Here is a 23,950-nt window from a genome sequence, read left to right as displayed (position 1 = left end):
AGACGGACCACCAGGACCCCATGGTGGAAGTACCAGCGTCAGGGAGGGTCCCCTTGCTGCCCCGAGGTGTGGAAGTCTGTGTGCCAAGAGCTACCCCAGGCCTGAAGGAAACAGGACAGCACCCGGTGCCAGCTGGGTGACCACCAGCCCGACGAGGAGGAGCAAAGCAGAGCGGTGGGATCTTACTCAGGTTTTCAGAAGGGAAACAGAGATGCCAGCCCTGTGTGGGCACAGGTAGAGGTACCGAGGCCCCATGAAACCCAACCTGTTCCCCGAGACAACACACAGCCAGTAGCAAAAAGTCTGAACTTTATTCTCTGCCCCTTGTCGGGTCACCAGGCCTCAGGGCCCGGAGGTCCAAAGCGCTGCAGCAGTCGCTCCTGGTCCTCCAGGTCCTTGCGTACCTTCTTGCGCATGTAGAAGATGGGACAGTCGCGGCTGCAAAGGGTGGTGGTCAGGGGCCGTTCCCAGGACTTTGGCCTCTACCTGCTGCCCACCCAGGGGAGGGGGCTGTTTGCTTAGCGGGCACAGGGAAGCCGATAACAGCAGTGCCCCGAGAGGTAGCCAGCCGTATATCAGCTGTCACCTGGCGTGGGAACGCGCCCCACCCGCCCGTTCCCTGGGGAAAGCCCGGCCCCACCCTAGGGGAGGCTGTGCAGGCGCCTAGCCCAGGCAGACCCTGCCCACTCTTCAGTGAGGTCTCCCCGCTGGGTCAGGAGTCTGGTAGCAAGTGGGGGAGGGTGCACCTGGTACAGATCACATCCTCATGCAAGCTGCCCTGGCAACGCTGGCACTGCGTCCAGAGGCGCGAGAAGCGTTCCTCCAGGGCATTCAGGTGTGACACCTAAGGACACACAGCGGGCTGAGCAGGGTTGTGGGGACCAGGCCTGCCCCAGCTCCAGCCCCTACCTCACTCACCTCCTTCTGGTAGAGCTCTGACTCCCGTGGCTGACAGAACTCACACACAGCTCCTGGGGGAGGGGTGGGTATCGGCACAGGGTGCTGGGACTGAGCCAGGCCCTAGCTCCATCCCTGCATCTCTGCTCTTCTCCACCCGCTGCCCATCCCGGCTTCTGAAAGTCCCCAGAGGCTAGAGAACAAGGGCCTGAGTGTGTGGGGAAAACTCCCCTGGGGAAACCCGGAGCGGGCGAGGACCCTTCGCTGGAGTGCAGGCAGAATGGATCCTGTGGCAGAGCCCCACCAGTGGGTGTAGGAACGCTGTCTTGGGTCTCACCTTGATGGTTGATCACAGAGCGACAGCCAATGCAACAGTTGCGACGCTTGGTAAAGGCCAGGAGGCCACCAACCTTGCTGGTGAGCACAGTTTTGCAGCGTGTGTGGTCACCACCTATAGGAGAGGAGCTGACAGTCTTGCCCTGCCCCTTTCTCGCCCACACCCCTCCTCGGGGTCCCACTTACGGAGCAGCACGGCTTCCGCACGGCCCTCGCCCAGAATGGGCTCAAAGATGCGCAGCAGCGGCTTGGCCAGCTGCTGCTCCAGGTAGTACTGCGTGTCGATGGGCAGGCTGTGCTCCAGCACAAACAGGGGGTCCTGTGGGCAGGCTGCGGTTACCAGTGGGCCAGGGTGGAGCTATGGACAATACCCTCGGGGTGTGATGGCTCTGGCCCGGGAGGTCACTAAGAATCAGCTTCCCCGCGTGAGAAGGAAGGGTCATGGACGGGGTGCAGGGGTCAGAAGTCACAGGCTGAGAATCAGGTCACTGTTCACTGGGTGGCTTGAGAAGATAAAAGCAAACAGAGGTGCTGGCACCCAGAGCGGGGAGGGGCGGAGATGGCACAGCAGCCAACTCTGTACAAGGAGGCACTACGGTCAGGCCCAGGGGCTCGACCGCCCAAAGGAAAGCAGAAGTGAGATTCTGGGAGGGGCACAGCCCAGGTGGGCCTGACCTCCGACTTCATGTAGGCAGCCACGCCTTTGGCAGCACCAATGATCACATAGGGGACTCGGTCACCCAAGCTGGGTGCGCTGCCGGGGTCACGCTTCCTCATCCTGCGGATAGGGGAGGGAGGTGGGTGAGGTTTGGGGAGGGCTGAATGGCCCCAGCTGCAGAAGGCTGTGTGACTGCCCCACCTCTCAGCCAGTTCCACGTGGGCCTGTTTGCCCGCGTAGTCTGCTGCTGCACGGGTCAGCTCCTTGGTGATGACCAGCTGGGAGATGTCTATGCGGTTGCACAGCAGGTCCGAGATGACATCTTTGGCATGGGCCACTGCACCATCAGGGTCCCTGAGACGATGGACAGTGTCACCAGTCTAATTCACCACTGCCTCACCGTCACAGCAAGACACCTCTATCCCCAGGGTAGGCTGCTGGGCCCATGGGTCTGAGGCAGGTTGGTTTCTTGGTTTAGGTGGGACACACACACACACACACACACACACACACACACACCGGTCCACGAGGATTCTGCGTAGCGAGGATGTAACAAGGTTGGCCACCAGGGGACAGTTGTCCCTGCGCACAGCCTCCAGGCCCTTGCAGTCCATTCTGTCATGGGTATCAGGCTGAGAGGAGAAAAGCAGGCCAGCATAGCGCTTCTTGCTGATGAGCAGGTATGGAAAGTAAACCTAGAAGGGACCCAAGGGTGGTGACCCTGAGCACTTTCCCTCACCTCCAATCCCAAGACCCATCAGAAGCAGGACGGGCAAGGAAGGCCCTTGCCCTTGGTGAAATGAACCCTAGGAGGCCCGATACCCCCCAGCACCCTAGGACCCTCACTAGACATCATGCCATAGGCCTAGAGCTGGCCCCTAAATCATGAAACCCAGGTAGGCGACATAGCGAAGTCTCAAAGCCATGAGAGGAGACAGCCGAGTGAGTCCAGAGCTAAGATGGCCCCAGACCCAAGCACGGGAGCAGCCAGGGGTGCGTGTTTGAGCAGCACCGCAGGACCCACGCACACCACAGGTCTGTGCAAGGGAGGCCTCAGTCTCAGAACCCAGAGCACTGCAAGACTCCCATACCTGCAGCATCAGCTCTGTAGGCACACAGTGAAAAAAGACTGACTGCCGAGACCCCACTGTCTGCACTGAGCTGAGGCAGGGCACACGCACCTTCTCAAACTCCAGCTGGATAGGTGACGGGAAGTGACTTGATACCCAGCCGGCAGCCTCCCGACCCAGAGACATTGCCTCAGCCACAGAGGAGACACCAAATCGGCACATCACAGAGTCAGTGTCGCCGTAGACCACCTGCCGGGGTACATGTAAGAGGCATGTTCCTGTCACGTAGGCAGTCCAAGGACCCTGGAGAGCAGCCGGCTGTGCCCAGACCCTGACCTTGGCGTCGGCTCCGTAGCCATTGTCTACGGTGTACTTGGACTCCACCAGCTGCTTGGTTTTCTCAATCATCTGCCGCCCGAAGCCAGTGACACTCTGTTAGGAGCAGAGCCAGAAAGGGTGAAGACCCAAAACAGCGCACAGGGGACCCAGCTCGGTTTGGACACACCTCGGCCACTTCCAAGCGTCACGGACCAGGTATCCTAAGTCTATGAGACAGGAGACGGTTTCTCCAGGGTATGCACATTCTCACAGGACAAGGAGCCATTCCCACCTCCTGGTCTGGGAATGGAGCCAGGGTCTCATGTAGAGTAAGCAGAGGCTCTGGGCCACACCCAGCTCCTCACTGGAGGATTTTAGGCAGGAGCTCTACCACTGAATACAAGCCCACACCACCACATCCTGATCTGTCTCTCTTCACAAACGAGGATGAGGCTGGTGGGTACTGGCGTGTGGACGGGCAGAATGCTCCGACTGTCTGGGTTTCACGTGGTCATGGGGACATCTCAGAAGTCCACAGCTGACTTGTCTTGTCCACCTGCTCCATGCACTTTTTCCTTATTTTGTTCTGGATGACTCAGTAGTTTGTTATCCCATCACAGAGGCCAGGAGAGAAGACAGACTATCAGGACTCCCGTGGCCTAAGGAGCCACACCAGAGGTCTATGCTCACAAGGGGAGTTAACAGGGACCCTGGTTTGAAGCTGGGATCAGGGAGCTGGAGTAGACAGCAGCTTCTGTCAGTCACGGCCTCTGTGACCTCTGAACCCATCCCGTGGAAATCCTGTCACCTGCTCTGGATATTCCCTACCTAAATATTCCTGAGATGTCACTGCTCACCACTGAGAGAGCAGAGTACCGGGCCTGTGACCTGACTGAGTAGTAACAACGTAGGCCTACAGCAGGGTCAGTCAGACCGCGGGCCTACAGCAGGGTCAGTCAGACCACAGCCTACAGCAAGGTCAGTCAGACCACAGCCTACAGCAAGGTCAGTCAGACCACAGGCCCACAGCAGGGTCAGTCAGACCACACACGGCAGCACCGAGGGCCTACAGCAGGGTCAGTCAGACCACAGGCCTACAGCAGGGTCAGTCAGACCGCGGGCCTACAGCAGGCTCAGTCAGACCACAGCCTACAGCAAGGTCAGTCAGACCACAGGCCTACAACAGGGTCAGTCAGACCGCGGGCCTACAGCAGGGTCAGTCAGACCACAGCCTACAGCAAGGTCAGTCAGACCACAGGCCTACAGCAGGGTTAGTCAGACCACACACGGGAGCACCGAGGGCCTACAGCAGGGTCAGTCAGACCACACACGGGAGCACCGAGGGCCTACAGCAGGGTCAGTCAGACCACAGGCCTATAGCAGGGTCAGTCAGACCACACACGGCAGCACCGAGGGCCTACAGCAGGGTCAGTCAGAACACACACGGGAGCACCGAGGGCCTACAGCAGGGTCAGTCAGACCACACACGGCAGCACCGTCAGCCTACAGCAGGGTCAGTCAGACCATGTACACTCATCAAGTAACCCAGCAAATCCAGCCTGGTTGTGCCACTGGGTCGCTCTTCCCCTTCCTCTTCCCAGGGTTGTGGAAGGGGTGAACAGAGGGGTAGCCGCTGGGGTAGGGGTGTCCAGAAACCCAGTATCCCAAGTACCCATCTCAGCTGACCCATTGGCAGAACTCTGGGACTAGGGTCCCTGTCCCACTAGGACATGCGCAAGGAATGCCAAGGACAGGTGCTCTGGTCTCTGGTGACCCTACATCAGGAAGCAGAGGGTGCCTGACACCTGCGGCTCCTGCCATACTGGGACACCCTCTGCCCCAACTGACCTCGAAATGTAGGCCAGCAGAAACCTAGTCACCCATTAGCACCCCAAAGGCTCACCTGGGAGATCTCCAGACATGGCAGCTTGCCCACCTGGGCACCAGTGAAGCCATATACAGAGTTGGCGCTCACTTTCAGTGCCAGCTGCCGTCCATCCAAGACCTGGCGCCGCAAGGGGTCCGTCTCCTGAGCCAGCTCAGCCTTGGCCCTAGGTGAAGGCAGGATAAAGGCTGTTTAAGGGGACCATGGGTCTCAGGGAGGCACCAGGCATGGACACTGGTTAGGTGCCAAACTGAAAAGGGTCCAAACAGCAGGGTGTGCTGTGCGCTGCCCAGGACGGAGGCCCAGCCGGCAAAGGGTGCTGCCTGGGAAAGAGCCTCATTTCCTGCAGCTGCAGCTGCAGATCTGCACAGGTCATCCGGGGGTCTAAGCACCAAGCCAGGGCAGTGGCTCCAGAGCCCACCTCTTGCGGGCACTCAGCAGGTTCTCCAGGATCTGGGGCAGGAGGCCCTTCCGCACAGAGGACTTCACAAACTCATCCCCAGTGGGTGTCCTGATGAATTCATCTGGTTTAAGGCTGGGAAAGAGAGAGGCACAGAGACTGGGCCTCAGGCCTGCTCGCTCCAGCATCCCCCAGACCACCTCTTCCCTCGAGCCTGCCCAGGTCAGCCTCTCCATTAGCCCACATCCATGGCCTAGCTCAAGTCCTTGATTCCCAGGTCTCCTTTTCCCTGGACTGTTACTTCTGGGCCTGATGTATCAAGATGTGAAACAGGGCCCAGGGTGGTTTGGGGGACATCCTGGATGAAGGCAGCATACCCCAACTTCTGGGCAGCCCCGGGCCGTAGCAGTGTGGTGTAGCACAGGTTATGGGCCATCATGATGGATGGGTATAGAGAGGAAAAGTCCAGCGTGGCAATGGGCACGTCATAGTACCTGAGGAAGGATTTGGGGAAGTCAGCCCCCATCCTGCCCCTACCCTTGGGCCCTTACCTTTTAAAACTTTTTATATACAGAATGTCAAGGAGCCCAGGCTGGCCTTGAACTCCTCTGAAGTGCTTGGATGACATTCGTGTGTCCCACCATGCCCAGCAGCGTCCTCACCCTTTAAGGGGTTCAATGACAGTGGCTCCCGTGTAGTCCTCACCACCCTCAGTCTTCACCACAGGCATCAGGAGCCCCTGGCGCATGGCCTGGAGAAGGGGCAGGGGCGGCGGGGGTGTTGGTGAGTATCCAGGTCCCAGGAATGGTGTGTGCGTGTGTGTATGGTGGATGTGGCAGGGGCAGCGGGTGGGGGCTGGGTATCCAGGTCCCAGGAACGGTGTGTGCGTGTGTGTATGGTGGATGTGGCAGGGGCGGCGGGTGGGGGTTGGGTATCCAGGTCCCAGGAACGGTGTGTGCGTGTGTGTATGGTGGATGTGGTCCACCAGGCACAGCCACCCACCTGGCGCAGCCACCCACCTGGCGCAGCAGTTGAGACACGACCTTGACCTGTTGGCCTCGGCTGAGCAGGTACCCCAGGGGCACACCTGTGACACGCGCCATTTCCACATTGTTCACCAGCACCATAAGGCGCTCGAGCAGCCTAAGCGGCAGGTAGGCATCCTTCAGGCAGTACACCGCCAGGCGGCGGCGCGTCTGCTCATTCCCGTTCTGCGGATAGGCATGCGGGGGGCAGGGCTCAGGCAGGGCTCGGGCAGGGCTCGGGCAGGGCTCGGGCACGGTAAGGAGGGACCCGGAGGATCTTGGGGTGGGGGTGGTAGCACCTGCAGGTCGGTGATGATGCTGTGCTGCACATCCTCCTTCTGCTCACCCAGGAAGTGGAAGCTCACAGCATTGAGTGTGTAGGAGCGGAGCTTGTATTCCCGCAGCAGCACCTGGGCAGGTCGGGGTGGGGCAGGGCTCAGAGCTGTGGGATGGGTGGGATGGGGCCTGGGGACTGAGTGTTAGGCGGGTGGCTTCCTGCATACCTGCAGCATGTCCATCTGAACTCGGCCCACCATGCTGACCACCTTACTCTCCCGCCGGCCCACCTGCCTTGATTGGAAGGAGGAGTCTCGAATGTTGGAGCGGAGACCAGTCACACGGCCCAGGAAGGCAAAGCGGTCCACCTGGAGAGGGACAGTGGGCAGAGCTGGTCTCCCTCACTCTGAACCTGGCCACATGACCACGGAACCACCAGGGCACTCCTGGGGCTGGAGTATGGCAGCCGAGGGCAGAGTTTGCTTGAGGGGGATGAAGTGGAGACCAGCGACAGGGCTGAGAGCTATAGCCCCGGGAAGGCTGAGAGACCGGTGACACTGGAGACAGGTACTGACAAGGACTGTACCTGGGGGGGGGGGGGGGGGAACAGAGGGAAGACATGTGGGAAGGTTCTGAAAACCCACAGGGGTGCCTTCAGGAGCTGGGGTACAAACTGACAGAGGGAGTCAGGGGGAAGAGGGGCCAAGGGCAAGGCACCCAGGACATGAAGGCTAGCATCTCCATGCAGCTGGGCAGCAAGGTCTACTCAGCCTGTTCATCACCAAACTCGCTACAGATGCAGAAAGCAGGAAAATGACCTGGATAGCCTATGTGGAGCTGAACTGAAGCCCAAAGATGCTGACTTCCCCTGTGTATCACCTGTGACCCCACTTGCAACAGAGCTGGTCCTTAAGGAAGGGTCAAACGGCATCACCCCACGCCTTGACACCCAGAGGGTCACCTCTGCAGCTTCCAGTGTGCAGCTGATCAGTGGCTGGCACGAACAAAGCTCATGCCCTTTCTACAGCACCCAGCCTTTGCTACCCACCAAGACAAACACCTGCTTTCCTCTTCCAAGCCTTCATCTTCCCCCATGCATTGCCAGTGAATTCTAAAGCAAGGCCCAGCCACGATGGCAGTGATGATGGCCATTTAGGTGTGGAGGGCTGGCTTCTCGGAAGTAAACAGACTTCTGCCTCCTTTGCTCTGGAGTAGGTTACACCTGGGACTCCAGAGCAAAGGCCAGCCCAGCAAGCCCGAGTGGCTGGTGACAGCCACGGGTAGAGATGTCCAGCACAAGGACGGCCCCAGGGAAAGATCTGGGAGGCTCCCAGCTTCCTCACCTTCAGGGTTTGTGCCCTAGAGATGAGGTATGGGAGGTCAAAGTTCTGAATGTTGTAGCCGGTGATCACGTCGGGGTCCATGGCGAGGATGAAGGTGGCCCAGGCCTGTGGGGGAGCACAGAGTGTCAACCAGGCTGTCTACTGCCTCAGATACCCTCATTTCCAGAATGTTCAAGACAACCTTAGCACTTGTGAAAGTATCACGGAACTCAGGAAAATATTTAGCAGAAAGCACATAGCCCCCAACCCCAAGGACATGGTGTCACTATGCAGAAGGGTCCCTGGCTCAGTTGGGGACACAGGGTGAACGGGTGTCTGAGGAGGGAGGAGCCACCTGGAGCAGATCTTCTTCCCGCTCATAGCTCTGCACTTTGGCACCCAGGATGGGGGCGCAGGGTCGCAGCGTGAGTGCCAGGCGCAAGAATGGCTCTGGCTCACCCCAGCGCAGCCCCAGGGAACAGATCTGGATCACAGGGTCACGTTCTGGCTCAGGGAAGATGCCTGCAGAGATGAGGTATACAGGGCCTCAGTCCTCCACCTCCCTTGCCCCGTGGGCAGCCCCACTGAATGGCTGATGCTCCACACACCCCAGTTCTCTCACTCTGTTCCACATCTGCTCGCGCCTCTCCCAGCTCCCTGTTCAGTCAGACGGGTGGGACACCCACCTGGGCCAATTTGCACCTGGAGCTGTCCCTGTAGGGAGCATTCCTTCTACCCACTCCTCCCTCCACAGGGCCTGGAGCATCACTGATGCCCAGAGGGGCGTAGCCCAGGCTCTGGAGACAGACCTTTGCGGCCAGCACACTCGATGTCAAAGCTAAGCACGCGCAGGGGTGCAATGCGCTGCCACTGCCCTTCTGGTGGGTGACTGATCACATCTGACCACAGCACATCCACCTCCAGCTGACACAGGGTAGCCTGGGGGAAAGGCACACGGTGGGCAGCAACACTGGCAGGGAGTCCGGGGTTCTCCGCCCCTGCCCCAGGAAGTCCTTTACCTTCTTCTCTGCCCTCAGAACATACTTCCCAGCTGGGAGCTCCAACCAGTTGCAGCCCACAATGTCAGCATCCACCATGAACCTGGAGAAGTGGTGGGGTCAGCAGGCAAGGCCACCCGGGTGCTTGGGGAGGAGGGGGGCAGGGGAAGACAGAACACACCGGATCTCGAAGTCCACGTTGGCCTCATAGGGTGCAAAGCTTGGGGTCCCCAGGCCTGGCACACGGATACCCTGTTCCAGGAGGCGGCGGGCTGGTGCCACAAGGCGGGGAAGCGCCAGGGTGATACGGAGAAATGGCGAGGGGCCCTGACCATGGTATCCAAACATGCCTGCAGAGAAAGGAGGTTGGCACCCACCTGGGCTCCCCACCATCCCACTGGTCCCCAAGCCACACTCACTCTCGCGGGAGCACAGCTCTATGGCCAGCACTGCTGGCCCCGAGAGCTCCTTCCCACCACGCTGGTCCCGGCTGATGGCTGTGTTCAGCTCTCGCTGCAGGTCACTCAGGTGCTCGGCCCCGAAACCTGGTGTGGAAGGCCAGTCAGAAGAGCAAGAGGGTTTCTGGGGTCTAGGAACAAGCCCCACAGGTCAGGGACACTCACCAGGAGGTGCAGGGGTGTAGAAGTACGGTGCAAAGCCGTGGATATGGCAGCAGACGGAGAAGCCCTCGTCGGTGACCCCAAAGGCCCGCAGTATGGGCACGGAATTATGGGATTTGGGGGGCCCTCCTTGAAGTGGCACCGCTGAGCCTGGGGGAGTGGTCACAGAATACCTCTCAGGTCCTGAGGTCCATCACCCTTCAAAGTCCTTCCTGATGCCCTTTACCCACAGAGGCAAAGCTTGCATTACAGTGAAAGCCAACTGTGTGTCTGTCCTCACCCTGTGGAGCTGGAGATAGAACAGGCCCTCTACTGAGCCACACCCCAGCCCCTCACTGGGGGACTCTAGGCAGGGCTCCACCACTGAGCAGCGTGTATCCTATGAGTAGGGACATGCATGAGCCACAGCAGATGTGGAATCAGAAGACACGTTTGGGAGTTGGTTCTCTCCTTTCACCACATGGTTCTGAGGACTGTGCACAGACTCTGCCCCACCGCCAGCTCACCCACATAGTGGTCGATCTCTAGCTGCTGGAAGATGAGAGGCTCCGTGCTGGGGTCGAGGGCGCGCAGGGTAGGCCGCAGCCAGCGCGGGTCGGTGTCTCCAGGGGAAAACTGCCCTGGGAAGAGAAAGAGGCTCCATGGTGGGTCTCCCCCGAGAGGCAGCCACTCTCTGCTCACAGAGGAAGGTGGGGAGAGGTGGTGGGGCGACTGGGAGCTGAGAACTGAAATCGCTCAACAGGAAGGGCAGCCTGGACACGGGAGAGAATGAGCTGGACAGCAGCTGGAGCCCCGAGGAAAACAGGCTGCCGCTATCTCTCCACATCTCTACATCAGGAGGTGGGGACCTACCGTCCAGAGCGCCGTCTGGGGGCAGCTGCAGCTCCTCCTCTGCCTCCTGCAGATTCTCATCCTCTGTCTCCTCCAGCATGGCCAAGTTCTCAAACTGCGATGGTTCATCCTCATCCCAGAGGCCCCCACGAGCCCGCTTTGGGGGCACCCCAGGGCCTGGTCCTTGTTTCCGCTTAAAATCCATCCTGTGGCCAAGTTGGGGTTCGATGAGGATCTAAGGAGAACTTCACTTCCCACTCGTGCTGCGCACCCAGAGGCCCAGGAACTCCCCACGCTGGATGACCTTCACTAACAGCTGGCACAGTGACGGCCATCCCTCAACCATCTCCACCCTCCCCTCATCCTCCTGAGCCCACACTCTCACCTACTCAGGCAATCACCATGACCAAACCCAAACATGGTACAATCTGCAGTAACTTCACCCTCACAGAACCCTGACCCTTCTCCGGATTCCACAGTGGTCAAATATAGTGCCCCCAAACATACAGCCCTGCAAGTCCCTGCCAGCTCCAACCCCCTACATGGTGCAGGGCACACTGTGAGTAACCCTAGTCGCTGGACTCCTGAACGAAAGTTTGGTCCCTAACTGGTGAGGCTGGGAGACAAGCAGCCGCACAGCAGCTCGCTCCCCACTGGACGCGTCCACTAATGACTCGTGTCCATATGCGGATGTCACCCTGCAGGAACTGCCCACCTCACTTTTTTGACAGGGTCTCTCTCTGACTTGGAGTTTGCAAGTAGCCTAGGTGGGCTATCACTGAGCCCAGGGAGCTGCCCGTCTCTGCCTCCCCAGGGCCACGGTCACAGACACACCACTACTGGTTTCTCGCCTGCCTGCTGGGGATCAAATTCGGCCTTCACACTTGCCCGGCAGGCACCTTATGCACTCGGCATCTCCCCGTACCGAGGAGTCGGTCTCTGGGGACCTGCCTTTGAAAGGGCAGTCAGTGCCCAGCCTGCAAAGCGAGCCGTTCTGCTCCCCACCATGCTCTCTCACCACAGTGAGAACCAGCTCAGCGCAGTAACACAAACTGAAGCTCTAAGTCCAATCAAACCTGGCTGCTTCCTTCAGGTCCGAGGAGGCAAGGGGAAGTGGAACACCACTAGCACCAGGAAGCAAGTAGCCTGGATGCTCAAAACATCCGGGAGCAAGGATCAAAGAACTCTGGGGTCCCATCACGTCCCCCCCCAATCCAGGAGCACGTATAACAAATGAAGCACACAGCAGCAAGTAATCTCCTCCCAACTGTGGCCCAAGACAGTCGTCTAGAAGTCTCCCAGCCAGCACAGTTATTTTGAAGGTGTGAGGCCTGGCTGGTCAAACCTGGCCTGAGGCTGCAGGTTACTAGCAGGTACTCTGGCTCTAGGCCACCCTATCTGCCATCATGGGCTGAAACCCGGCGGCATCCACGGCATCTGTAGGAAAGCAGACTGCAGACATGGATGGGATTGGATGTTAGCCAGCACTGAAGAGGAAACGGTGAGCAAGGCTCTGGGGTGCAGTGGACACGACCTTAGCAGGCTTCAAGCTCATCTGCTGAGGAGGCAGAGAGCACCCCACATGAATGCCAGAGTGTCCAGGAAAGTGCCAGTGCAGGGACACTGGGTGGCAGTGTTGACAGGAGTCACTTCACTCTACTTCAGGCCCCTGGAAACTATTGTAGAGGAAAGACCACACACACACACTCTTCTTGTGACAGGCTTAGAACAAAGGGATTGTGGGAACATAGAGTAGATTCATACCCAGCAGGGAGGTCAGACAGCTGTCCCAGGTTCAAGCAAACCCTTGTCCACTTCTGAAGATCACCCCACATCTAGACAGAAGACTCCACTACTGAGGGCCTGCAAGGTAGGTATGTGCCCAGGCCCACGCAGACAGGAGGGTCCCAGGCTGCTCAGGACCTTTGGATAGCAATGGGTGAATCAGCTTGGGTCTTTCTTGTTCTAGTTTTGGGGGCTTAGCTGGGCCTAGTAATATAGAGCCACCACAAGCAACTTAGGACACTAAAAAAAAAGAGGGTGACAAGCTCAAAGCCAGTCTGGGCAACTTAATATGACTGTATATCAAAACAAATAGCAAAGGGGCCAGGTGTGGTGGCACTCACATTTAATCCCAATGCTTGGGATGCAGAGGCAAGCAAATCTCATGAGTTCAGTTCCAACCATGTCAACATAGTGAGTTCCACGCAAATCAAGGGCTACACGGTCACACCTTATCTCAAAAAGAAGCAAGTAGGGGCTGGAGAGATGGCTCAGTGTTTAAGAGCACTGGCTGCTCTTGCAGAGGTTCAAGGTTCAATTCCCGGCACCCACAGCAGCTTATAACTATATATAACTCAAGTTCCAGGGGATCTGATGCCCTCTTCTGACCTCCACAGGTACCAGGCACACATGTGGCAGCCAGATCTGCATGCAGACAAATATTCATACACAAAAAAGAATAAAAATATTGTAAAATCAAGGAAGCAAACAAACAACACATACACCCAACAAAAAAAAACAAAGAGGGCTGGGAACATGGCTCAGTGGTAGAACACCCCGCCTAGAAGTCCCCAGTGAGGGGACACTTGGTGGGAATGAGGTTTCTTTTTGGGGTAATGGAGTATTCCAGACTAGACAGGGATGACGCTATACAACACAGTAAACAAACTCAACGGGGCTGAGCACACACACTCACCTACAGTGAGACTGTGCAGTGTGGGCTACAATCCCAAGCAGATCTGGGGAGTGAGAAACTTGTCAGCAGTTAACAATCCAAAGCTAATTCAGAATCAAACAGGCGATGAACCCAGGGTTTCTGGCCATGGTGGTCTTCGCTGTGAGCACACAGCTTCCCACTTTGCCCACTACAACACCACCACAGTGTGTTCCGAGTCAATGGTTTTACTGTGGTCTTTGCTTTTGGTTCAACCAAGACCATATCCCGGCTGTCCCTCATCATGAATCAACTAAGCATAGCTCTGGTTTGCAGGGTGAACAGATTTGCCCATATGAATGGCTGCCAGGGGGGCAGCCACCCACGCCCATAAGAAGCCCCTCCTGAATGAGGCAAGAACCAAGGAGGGTGGTGGCGGTGCTTAGGGGCACTAAACATGGCCCAGCACCTGGCACGCCACTGCCGGCTTTCCTACTATAGTAATAAAACAAGGCTGGCCTTAATCCCTAGTGATAGGATGGCTGGCAAACCTGCATTCCAAGGCTGGAAAAACAAAACGGGCGTGTGGCATGCACCCAGGCCAACTTCAAGGAGAACTTGTGTTCAGATCTGAAGTTCTTTTGTTTTGTTTTTTTTAGGTCAGGATTTCCCTGTGCAGCCCCGGTTGTCTTGGAACTCACTCTGTGAACCAGGCTGGCCTCGAACTTGGAGATCTGCCTGTCTCTGCTTCCTGAAAGCTGGGATTAAAGGTGTTTGCTGCCACCACCACCTGGCAGGAGACCTGAAGTTCTTATGAGACTGAACAAAACAAACACATCAGCAGGACCTGCAAGCCTTCCATGTGCGCCGTGTCTGTGAAAAGACCAGGATGCTTTCCTTCCGGAGGAATAGAAAGACTCATCCACAGTCAGAGAGAACAGAAAACGTTCTGTAAGTAATAAAAATCAAGGTTTGCTCTGTGTGTGGGAGGAGACGGTACAACAGCAGAAGGGGGACCTGGTGGGACAAGGGAGGGGAGAGTGATTGCAATACAATAAAAAACTTCTTGTTCTGTTCCCAGCACCACCAACTGTCTCTAACACCAGCTCCAGGGCTCTGCCACCCTCTTTTGGCCTCAAAGGAACTGCACACAAACACACACAACTAAAAATAAAACCTTAAAAGTAAATCCTTGAGGGCTGGAGAGACGGCTCAGCAGCCAAGAGCACTGGCTGCTCTTGCAGAGGACCTGGGTTCAGTTCCCAGCACCCAGCTCGCAGCCGTCAGTAACTCCAGTACCAGAGGATTTGGCAGCAAGGGTCTCTGCAGGCGCTGCATACACACTGTGCACATACGTACACACAAGTAAACACTTCAAGTATAAATAAATCAATCTTAAAAGGTTCTTGGGCAAAATATGTCCTGAGAACCAATCATAAGACTGCCGGCCTCCAGAGTCAGGAGACTAATGGGGTCTGAGGATGTATTAAAGAATGTTCTGGAAGATGTGTGTCTCCCCACACCTATGCAGTTTGACACTTCAGTCAAAATAAACAAACAAAACAAAACAAAAAACCCAAAGTGTTAAAGGCAGCAAGCAATTCTGTATGTGAGAGCTGACCCTAACAGGTTGGGGCATATGAAGAACCTGCTTTTACAAGGTTATTTCCGGTACCATTGTTTAAAATCCCTAAGGACTGGAAACCACCTAAATATCCTCCCCAGGGGGACAGTTTCAATAGAGCCCGTTAGTACCATTCAATGGAGTACTATGCAGCTGTATAAAGGAATGAGGAAGCCATAGGAGATAGGAGACTTCTCAAAGAGGCTTTGTCTTTAGCAGGTGAACCAAGGTGTGGGACAGCTGCTTCCACTATTGTTTCATATTTAAAAAGGTCAAAGATGTCTAAGGAAATGATTATTCTACAGTTACCCGAGAAGTTGAGGCAGGAAGATCATGGGTTCAAGTTTAGCACCATGATGGATTCCAAGATCAGATTTTTAAAAGGTAAGGATCTGGATCTGGGAAAGGAGCTGAAGGCCATGTCAAGCCGCAAAGTATAGAAGAAAAAGATGTCCCTGACAGGGTCCCAGGAGAAGCAGGCAGGTGTGGCCTGCACTGTCCCATGCCGAGCTGACAGATGAGGTCACCACAGTGGTTGCTGATGGTGAAGCAGCAGCCGTCTGTGAGGGAAAAGACAGGCACATAGCTCGCTCACACGAAGCCACTGGACACTGCTGAGGACCACTGACTCCAAACAAGAGGCACGGCTCTGCGTGGCACAGATAAGGAGTGCCCCTTCTCACCAGGAGCGAAGTGCAGATACACGTCCTTCAAGGGGAAGGGGAAGCTGTTGTCATAATGAACCGCTTTGCTCATGTGGCTCAGTACACCTCCCTGACACAGGCTCTGGTGGCATCCATGATCCAAGCCTGGGGAAATGTAACTCAGCAGGGTTTCACCACTGGCGGGGGAGGGTAGGCTGTATCACTGAACTTCATCCCCAACTGCTTTTTTCAGTTTGAGACAAGGTCTAAGTTACCCTAGCAGCCCCAGAACGTGCCATCCTCCTGTCTCCAAAAGCTGAACAACTGTTTATGTTTCAAATCACCTCTCCCAGGGCTGCCAGATCCAAGAACTCCTGGACCTCCCCTGGAGGGCTGACACTCAACAATCTCCCACTCCCAGTTCCCATGACAGCCACCTTGGAGGCACAACTTTCGCCTTCCCCTCAGGACACAGCCCCACTGCAAAACCCACCCACTCTCAGGATGCTCTCCAGATCTGCATCAGCCAGCTGCGCAGGTGTGTCCATCACTTAACGCTGTGATGTGGGTCGCAATCACCCATCCAACTCCTCATTTCCCCCAGGACACCTCACACCTCACACACTGACAGTTTCTTGCCTTTTTTCCTCCTCGGAACCTCCAGTAACGCTGCTCTGGGACTGTGTCTCACCTACTCCACCAAACACCAGGCCAGGTAAGCAGGCTGCCCCCACCCAGTATCACTGGCTTTATTATATAAAGCATCACATGGGGCCCGGTGAGACAGCGGAGTGAATAATGGCGCTTGCTGGCCAGCCTGAGTTTGATCTTGGGGAACCCATATAGTGGAATGAGAGAGCAACTCCACAAAGCTGTCCTTAGATGGCGCGCGCACACGCACTAAGTAAAAGAAAGGCATTCTAGTTCAGAGTCATTGCTTCTTCGAGACATGCTTTCTCTGTGTAGCCCTGGCTATCCTGGAACTCACTGGCCTTAAACTCGAGATCTGCCTGCTTCTGCTCTGCCTCCCAAGTGCAGGGATAAAAGGCACTGGCTACCACGCCCCGCCCATTCCTACTTATTGGACTTCCTGATGCTATCGCCTTGCTTCTCGTTCAAGTGTCCCGCAGCTCCCCCAGCTCCCGCACTTCTACGCCAGGCTCATGGCACGCCGAGGAGCCCAAACCGAGATAGTCCCACGCGCCCCGGCTCCTCAGCTCCACGGATCCGTCCCTTGAGCTAGCTCTGCCCTGCCCTGCCCGAGGCTGCAGATATTTAGCGAACCCTTCGCTCGAGCCCTCCGCTGACCGACCGAGCGCCCCATTGCCCTTCTTCCTTACCCGCATCAGCTTTTCCCGCCACAAAAATACGCCGCCGTGACCCCTGACCCCTCTGCGCGCAGGCCCAGAGCAGCAGTGCGTCCGCTGGTCCCGCCCCTGCCCTCCTGCGAATGGCCCCGCCCCTCCTGCTGCTACACCCCGAGGACACGCCCCCAGAAACCTGAAGCAGTTCGCGGGCCTAGCCTGTAGTTCCCGAGTGCCCCCTGCAGGAACGCAAGAACATTGCAACGGTGGATGCTGCCCTGGGGCCTACCTTTGCTAGAAAAGGCTCCCTTTCTCAGTTTCCCTAAGTGTTCCTGCATAACTTCTGTTGCCCCACAAATTCCTTCCTGGCTTGTTTATGACATTCATGGCCAGATGCTCAGCTCCAACTTTGGAAACCTGCCCCCAACCTGGGAAGTGACCTTCCCCTTGCCGATGGGCCTCCATCCACCTTGCCCTCTGGCCCTCCAGTGCCTCAAATTATGCTGTGTAAGGCCACCTCTCTTCAGCCGTGCACACAGTCCACCCTCCAAGTCCCCCATTCCCCGCCAGTGGTCTGAACCCAGACTAAGAGTCAACTGGGCAGGGAGGTGACCCACCCCTTCCACTTCTCACACGGGGCTAAGGGCTGACTTGTACTCAGACTTTATTTCTTGTTTTTATTTTTATTAAATAAAAAGGGCAGAAGAGGGGACCTGTGGTCTCCCAATGGTGGGGAGACACCAGCCCTCACCTCTCCCCACTCAAGGTGCATGGCATGGTAGGCTGAGGTGTAAGCTGGGTGGGAGGGTAGCTGGGGAAGGTCAGAGGCTAGGACCTGTGACCCTCATCCCTCCTGGAAGACTCGGTGGGTCGGGAGGGGCCTCCTGGTGCAACTGCCAGTGCTGAGTCCCTCAAGGATGGGCCATGACTATGTCCTCCCACCCCAGGAGGAAGGGCGAAGCGTCCATCTGCAAGAAGATGCCACCAAGATGGGCACTCATGGCGGCCCCTATTCATGCACGTCCCAGATCTCAGACAGCAAAGGCGGCAGCTTCTTATCCTGGAGTCGCAATGCAAAGACCTGCTCCGAGTGCACGGAGCTGAGAGTGCGCAGGCTCACCAGCTTCATGAGCATTCGTGGGAAGCGGAGCTGGTCCTGCAGGGGGAGAGGAGGCAGGTATGTGCTGTTGGGGGCACTGCCCCATCAGACCAGCTAAGTCTGGAAAGCCCATCCTCAGAGTGCTCAGGTAACTTCAAATCCAACCCAGAGGTTGGAACATCTCTACTGACCCTGTAACAGATATAGCTGAGACTAGGATCCAAGAAGAAAGGAAGACCCCAGGCTCAGCATGCCCCAACGTGCACCACCTAGCCCCAGCACCAAGCCTGCCCTGCTAGGGAATGGCAGCTCCCATACCTGTGGCCGCTTGATGCGTGTGTAGGAGAGGAGAGCCTCCACGTAGGGCTGCTGTAGCGCCTCCACGCGGCTGGGCTCCTGAACGTTGGGTCGGTCCGCTGAGAAGATGTTGATGGCAATGAGCAGGGCGTACTCCGCGTCGTCCAGGCCCAGCCGACGCATGGCCCGAGAAAACTCGAAGATGGGATTGATGAACTCCACCTGCAAGCCTGCAAGAGTGGTCCCAGATCAGCTTCACACCCTGGCTGAGGTCCCAGGGTCCTCGAATGGTGAAGGAGGGACAGCCAATAACAGGCATTTCTGCTCCTCCCAGCACAGACCTGGGAGTGTGTATTACACAGCATCCACACCCTTCCTCCCCACATATCCTGGAAGGCCACATCCTCTCAGGTCCCAGAATCTATCCTCATGGAGGCAGAGGAAAAGGGGGCAGGCTAAGCCACACAAAAAAAGCCCTAGTGGCTCCCACTGCACAGGGTCAGACATGCTATGACTCACTCATGAACTATTATTTAAATGTACCTATTGTGTGCCAGGCTTTGGAAGAGAGTGATTTAAAACCCAACCCAACCCACCCCTTCTGTTAAGGGTAACAAATTCTAAGCTGCCCTAGCCTACACAGTGAGATGCCAAGAACAAAACAAAACTAGAGGAAAAGGGGGCAGGCTAAGCCACACACACACACACAAAAAACCCTAGCGGCTCCCACTGCACAGGGTCAGACATGCTAAGAACCATCTGGGCAGGTTCCAGGGTCACCCAGCTCCAAGCAGGAGATAGTGAATGCTAATGCTGGACTGTGCTGATGGGCAACCAGATCCTGGGAGAGGCTGGACCAAGGCAGGAGGAAGGAGGTCGGTCAGATTCTGTCCTAGCAGAGGAAAGGGAGCTGATGGCTGGCGCAGCGCCCTGGCCTGCAGTAAGGACAGACACGTTGGGAATGCAGTATCAGAGAACCACCAGTCCTTGTGAGGCTCTAAGCACAAGTGGCTGAGCCTGTGGCAAGGTTGGGGTGGGATGGATGCCTAATATTCTTTGCAGTCCCATCTTCCTAGGCTTGGCTGCCTGGGGTTCTGAATGGTTCCTTTAAGGCTGGCTACAGGGCCTTCACCCTTAGGGCAAATGCTTTTCTCCCCAACACCTGGCCTGCTAAGCTCACACCAGAAGAATCCTAGGATGCTGTTGTATAGTGGAAGGGCTGGAGCCCAAAGAAGGAAGAGTTGTTCTTGAGAAAGATGATGGGAAGCCCCAAACTGGAGCATGCCGCTCCATCCTCAGCCCGAATGTCTTACTCCGAAGCAGAAAGCCAGGTGAGCTCCCAGGACAGAGCGCATGAGTCAGCCTTAGGAGTGGGTGCTTCTCCCTAATTTCTGCCAGAGTACCAGGTAAGAGCAAAGCCCTCCCCATGCACCTGGCCTTGATAAACACAGTCTTGAGCCAGTGTCCTCCACAGACCTGCACGATGGAAGTCATCCTTGCTGTAGGTGAAGTCCTTCAGGAACGTGATACACTCTGTCTCGTGGTTGTAGCGTCTGGCTGTCTCCAGCAACATAATCTGGTGGTGACAAGGTACAGGCTCCTCAGCTGGCCCAAAGTCAATGTGCTAAGACCAACTGCCTGCTCCCCCTCTGCCAGGCCACATTCCTAGCTTTGCTTCCTCCCACTCTGCCACCCACTCACTGCCCCAACCAAGGACACTTGTCCCACATAATCACGAGGAATAGGCTAGCGTTTGGACTCTTAGCACTTAGAACTGAACTGACATTCACTACTTCCTCACTATCCTTGATTTGGCTCAAATATCCATTCCTTTGAAAAGTCCTGTGGGAGCTGGATGGTGGTGGTACATCTTTAATACCAGCACTCAGGAGGCAGAGGTAGGTGGATCTCTGTGAGTTTGAGGTCAGCCTGGTCTAGGACAGGGGCCAAAGCTATAGTGAAACTCTGTCTCTGACACCCAAAAAGGAAAAGTCCTGGGGGAATATTTCCTCTTTAACTGCCCATCATTATTTTCTACCTCAGCCCATTTCCCCTTTGTCCCCAGCTGGCTCACTGGAGGCTCCAGCTATCTTGTTAGGACTGAACACTCCTGCTGACCACATCCCACAAGGGTTAAGTAAGACCTGTTTGCACTACATTCAGCTCTGGGCTCTGTTCTAAAGCCTGGCCATTACCTCGATGGTGGATGCCTTCAGGAGGGCGATCTGGTCCTCCCGGCCCAGCTGTAAGAACCCTGGCACCTGCTTGGCAAAGTCCACAATCTCCTGGACTGAGATGATGGCCAGCTCCGTGAAGTGGGCAAAGCGCTGCTGACGAGCGTCTCGGGACTGAGGGTCTGCACCCAAGGGCCAGGGCTGGGACACAGGAGACCAGGGTCACATGGGGACTCTCCTGCCCTATAAATCCCTGCCCACAGGGCTGAGCAAGGCAATACCGTGACTTTGGGCTGGTCGGAGAAAGAGCGCTTGTTGCACTGCAGCTGCGCAGCAACCAACTGCTGGATCATCAGCTCTTGCGCCGCTGTCAGCTGGATGCCCTCTCCTTCCCCGGAGCCCTGGCCGCCCGCTTCGGACGTGCCAGGGGAGGCTATAGGCCGGGCTGAGCTGCTTGATGCTGGCTCAGTCGCGGGTGGCTGCTGTTGCTGCTGCTGCTTCTGAATCTTTTTCTTTCGAATCTGCTCCTCAGAAAGCACGCCTGCATGCCGGAGAGTGAACCTCAGTGGTGGAGCGCACCCGCACTGACTCCCCTCTCAGAACGCCCCCGTCTTTCCCTTCCCCGCACTCACACTGCTCCCGCATGCCAGCCTCCTTGCACTTGCGCAGCCTGCAGAGCTGGCACTTGCGCCGCATAAAGGCGTCCATCTGGCAGGTTCCACTGCCCCGACAGGCATAGCGCCCAGCTCCACCATGGACCACGCTGCGCCGGAAGAAGCCTTTGCAGCCCTCACAACTTAGTACATTGTAGTGGAAGCCCGAGGCCTTGTCCCCACACACGCGGCACAGCTCGTGACCCAGCATCTTCGGGGCCGGACCCTTCTTTCGCTTACGCTCGGGCTCATCCTCTGGCTCTAAGATGACTTGGGGTGAGCAGAGCCCATGAGAGAGAGAGTGACAAAGACAGAAAGCAGTCTAGCGACAGGCCATGAGAGGTCCGGAAGTGAGGGTGAGGACAGGGCTGCAACACCAAGGGAAAGATCTGCAGGTCGGTAGCCCCCTGAGAATGAGTCAGAGAAGTCAAAGCGAAACAGAAAGAAAAGCCCACCTGTCTCCCTGTCTCACCTACGATGTAGGCAGAGCTGGACCCTTCAGAGCCTGGAGGGGCGTCAGTCTCCTGCCCCTCCTCCTTGATGATGGGCGAAGCCGAGGAGGTACTGGGCTGAGGAGAACCATTCCCTAGAAGGAAGAGGGGACAGTGAGCTTCTCCAGCACTGTGGGGGCGGCCCTGTAGGGAAGTGGGTCACTCACCAGGCACCGGTGTATCCAGAGAACTTGTGGGGGAAGACATGGTGGGTCACGAAGCAGCCTGTTGAACACAGGGAACCCAGCCAGTTACAGGTCATGATAAGGCGCTTCTCCCTCCAAGGCTCTGCTGTGACAGATCCCATGCTGAAGGCAGCTGAACCTCCCCAGCATCTCCCGCCTCGACCTCCCAAATCCTGGAACTCATGACTCTAGGTTCTTGGGATATCTGGCACTCCTGCCTCGGCCTCTCAAGGGCTGGCATCACAGGGCTATGCCACCACACCTCAGTGTTTATACTTCTATACTGAGCTCCCACTGCTAGCCCTAGGCCTGTACAAACATCTGACTGATTTTAACAATGCCCACCCACTTCTCCAGCCCAGCCCACTGCTCCCTCCTCCTATGAATCATGACCTCCCATGACAGTTTCCATTGCTTTAACACCAAGAGAGCCCAACAATTCTCAAATTCTTCTTTTGTGTGCACCCACTGCGCTCCTGTGATAAGCGATCCTACTTTGACGCGCCCTTCCCATCAGGCCACAACCCATACCCTCCTACTACAGGTTTCTTCAAGGTTTTGCTCCACCCCAATACAGACCCCTGTGCTTACCCTATCAGGACTCTTGGTATTCCATCCCCACAATTGGCCATATACTCAAAAGTTTTGCCCGCTCCAGCCTAGGTCCCGCCCATACCAATCCCTAGAAGCCAATCATAGGCTTTTATGTCATGCCCTCCACGCAAATGCGCCCAAGCTCCACCCACTTAACTTCAGGACCCGCCTATCAGCTAACCAATCAGATTTCCCAATGCTATGCCACACCCACTAGCCTCGCCCCCTACTCACCAATCACACTTTTCCCTATCCATGCCTTCTCTATATCCCTGGGTCCAAGCCCCCACCAATGAGCCAGGCTCCGCCCCAAGGAGCAACATCCACTGCTCAGGAACCTTCAATCACAGACTTTATCTACAGCATGCCCCGCCCCATCTGTTTCTCCACCCACCAATCATAGGCTTCACCTACACAACACCCCGCCCCCGCAGAGCCACGCCCACCTCACTCCAGACCCCGCCCCTCTCCGAGCACCAGGGGGAGGCGGGGCTCATGACTGCACCGGCGGTCTTGAAGTGGTGGGGCGCGGGTCTCCTACGCCGTTGCCCTGGAAACGGCCCCGGGAAGCGGGAGCTGCGGCAGAGAGAGGGAAGCGGGCGCGCGCTGAGCGGGACCGCGGCCGCCCGCGGACCCTGCCCAGCCCCACCTGCTCCGCCGCCCCCTGCACACTTGCCTCCGTGTCCGCACCCGTAGTTGCTCCTCCTCAGCACTTCGGAAGTAACTTCTGAAGCCGGGGAGTAGCTCTGAGCAACAGCGCTGGCTGAGCGCAAAGCAAAAGTAACTTCGCCACTTCTTCCGGCAACCCCGCTGCACGTCACTTCCGGATATAGGCGGGCCGGGAAAGGTGACAGACTTCCGGTCCACACGGACGCCACCGAACTAGTGGTCTGTCCGGAAGTGGCAAACTTACGGGAAGTTTATTTTTTTCGGTAGTTCCCCTCGCGGATTCTCAGAAAAATGTTACGGAAAGTTCTTTTGTTTCTTTTCACACTTGACTAATGAAGCATGCTTTTTCCCTTTTAATGTTCTCTCCTTTTGTAGCAGTGTTGCACGGTTTTTATTTTTGTTTTGATTTTTGAGACAAGGTCTCGTATTCCAAGAGTGCCCTTGAATTTCTGATCTTCCTGCCTCCACCTCCCTCTGGTTGCGACAGCAGATCCACTTCCAGCCTTGCATATTGGTTCTAAATAAGTTAAATTTGGGGATGACAAAATGGTTTAGCACTTGCCCCAAGTCTGAGGACCTGAGTTCGATTCCCTGATCCCTCACTTGGAAGAACCGACTATCCAAAATTGTAAGCACCTCACCACACGTGCTTACACAAACACACACAATGCATAAATAAATGTCATAAAAATAAGTTAACATACAGCTTGAGCATATGAGACCTCAAAGCCCGCCCCACAGTGATGCACTTCCTCCAACAAGGCCACACCTCCTGATAGTGCCACTCTTTTGGGGGCCATTTTCTCTCAAACCACCACACCCCCTCCTCTCCTCGCATAGCCTGACTCTGGGTCATGTTTACTCTGGAGTCTCCCAGATGTCTCTACCTCTAACTATGTCTCCTTTTATTTACAATAGCCTTTC

General features: G+C 56.4%; 2 protein-coding genes across 5 annotated transcripts; both read right to left on the bottom strand.

The window, feature by feature from the left end:
- Positions 1-292: 292 nt before the first annotated feature.
- On the bottom strand, positions 293-17,000 carry Pold1 (DNA polymerase delta 1, catalytic subunit). The gene is made up of 27 exons (XM_048438160.3): positions 16,901-17,000; positions 10,658-10,842; positions 10,312-10,425; positions 9,809-9,955; positions 9,605-9,730; positions 9,367-9,535; positions 9,207-9,288; positions 8,997-9,126; positions 8,543-8,709; positions 8,209-8,313; positions 7,093-7,233; positions 6,889-6,999; positions 6,584-6,775; positions 6,227-6,315; positions 5,942-6,058; positions 5,586-5,699; positions 5,183-5,330; positions 3,298-3,393; positions 3,073-3,210; positions 2,411-2,586; positions 2,093-2,245; positions 1,909-2,011; positions 1,420-1,552; positions 1,235-1,348; positions 919-971; positions 747-844; positions 293-438 (listed from the first exon to the last, which is right to left on the bottom strand). Exons 2-27 carry the CDS (start codon positions 10,839-10,841, stop codon positions 333-335), a joined length of 3,306 nt encoding a protein of 1,101 aa, XP_048294117.3. The 5' UTR covers position 10,842; positions 16,901-17,000; the 3' UTR covers positions 293-332.
- A 511-nt stretch (positions 17,001-17,511) lies between these two features.
- Nr1h2 (nuclear receptor subfamily 1 group H member 2) lies at positions 17,512-23,193 on the bottom strand. 4 transcript variants are annotated; one of them, XM_085682821.2, is made up of 10 exons: positions 23,034-23,193; positions 22,804-22,933; positions 21,746-21,866; positions 21,560-21,673; positions 21,067-21,357; positions 20,716-20,975; positions 20,456-20,635; positions 19,737-19,836; positions 18,282-18,490; positions 17,512-18,020 (listed from the first exon to the last, which is right to left on the bottom strand). In XM_085682821.2, exons 3-10 carry the CDS (start codon positions 21,783-21,785, stop codon positions 17,874-17,876), a joined length of 1,341 nt encoding a protein of 446 aa, XP_085538947.2. In that variant the 5' UTR covers positions 21,786-21,866; positions 22,804-22,933; positions 23,034-23,193; the 3' UTR covers positions 17,512-17,873. The 4 variants fall into 4 exon arrangements, with proteins under 4 accessions (XP_085538947.2, XP_048294111.2, XP_048294112.2 ...); XM_048438154.3 differs by having other exon boundaries at positions 21,746-21,803; XM_048438155.3 differs by having other exon boundaries at positions 21,067-21,348; positions 21,746-21,803; positions 23,034-23,192.
- Between the last annotated feature and the right edge of the window lie 757 nt (positions 23,194-23,950).

The sequence above is a fragment of the Myodes glareolus genome, chromosome 24 (genome assembly GCF_982192425.1).
Source record: "Myodes glareolus chromosome 24, mMyoGla1.1, whole genome shotgun sequence".
Taxonomy (NCBI): Eukaryota; Metazoa; Chordata; class Mammalia; order Rodentia; family Cricetidae; genus Myodes; species Myodes glareolus.
This window is presented reverse-complemented; position numbering and strand designations above follow the sequence as displayed.

Coding starts and splice junctions, on each gene's coding strand:
- Pold1 (XM_048438160.3), bottom strand. CDS start 10,841: ATGGATTTTAAGCGGAAACAAGGACCAGGCCCTGGGGTGCCCCCAAAG. Junction 9,731..9,808: donor CTACACCCCTGCACCTCCTG/GTGAGTGTCCCT, acceptor CTTCCACACCAG/GTTTCGGGGCCGAGCACCTG. Junction 8,314..8,542: donor GGGAAGAAGATCTGCTCCAG/GTGGCTCCTCCC, acceptor GCTCCCCCACAG/GCCTGGGCCACCTTCATCCT.
- Nr1h2 (XM_085682821.2), bottom strand. CDS start 21,785: ATGTCTTCCCCCACAAGTTCTCTGGATACACCGGTGCCTG. Junction 20,976..21,066: donor GGCTGGCATGCGGGAGCAGT/GTGAGTGCGGGG, acceptor TCCGGCATGCAG/GCGTGCTTTCTGAGGAGCAG. Junction 20,636..20,715: donor CCGACCAGCCCAAAGTCACG/GTATTGCCTTGC, acceptor CCTGTGTCCCAG/CCCTGGCCCTTGGGTGCAGA.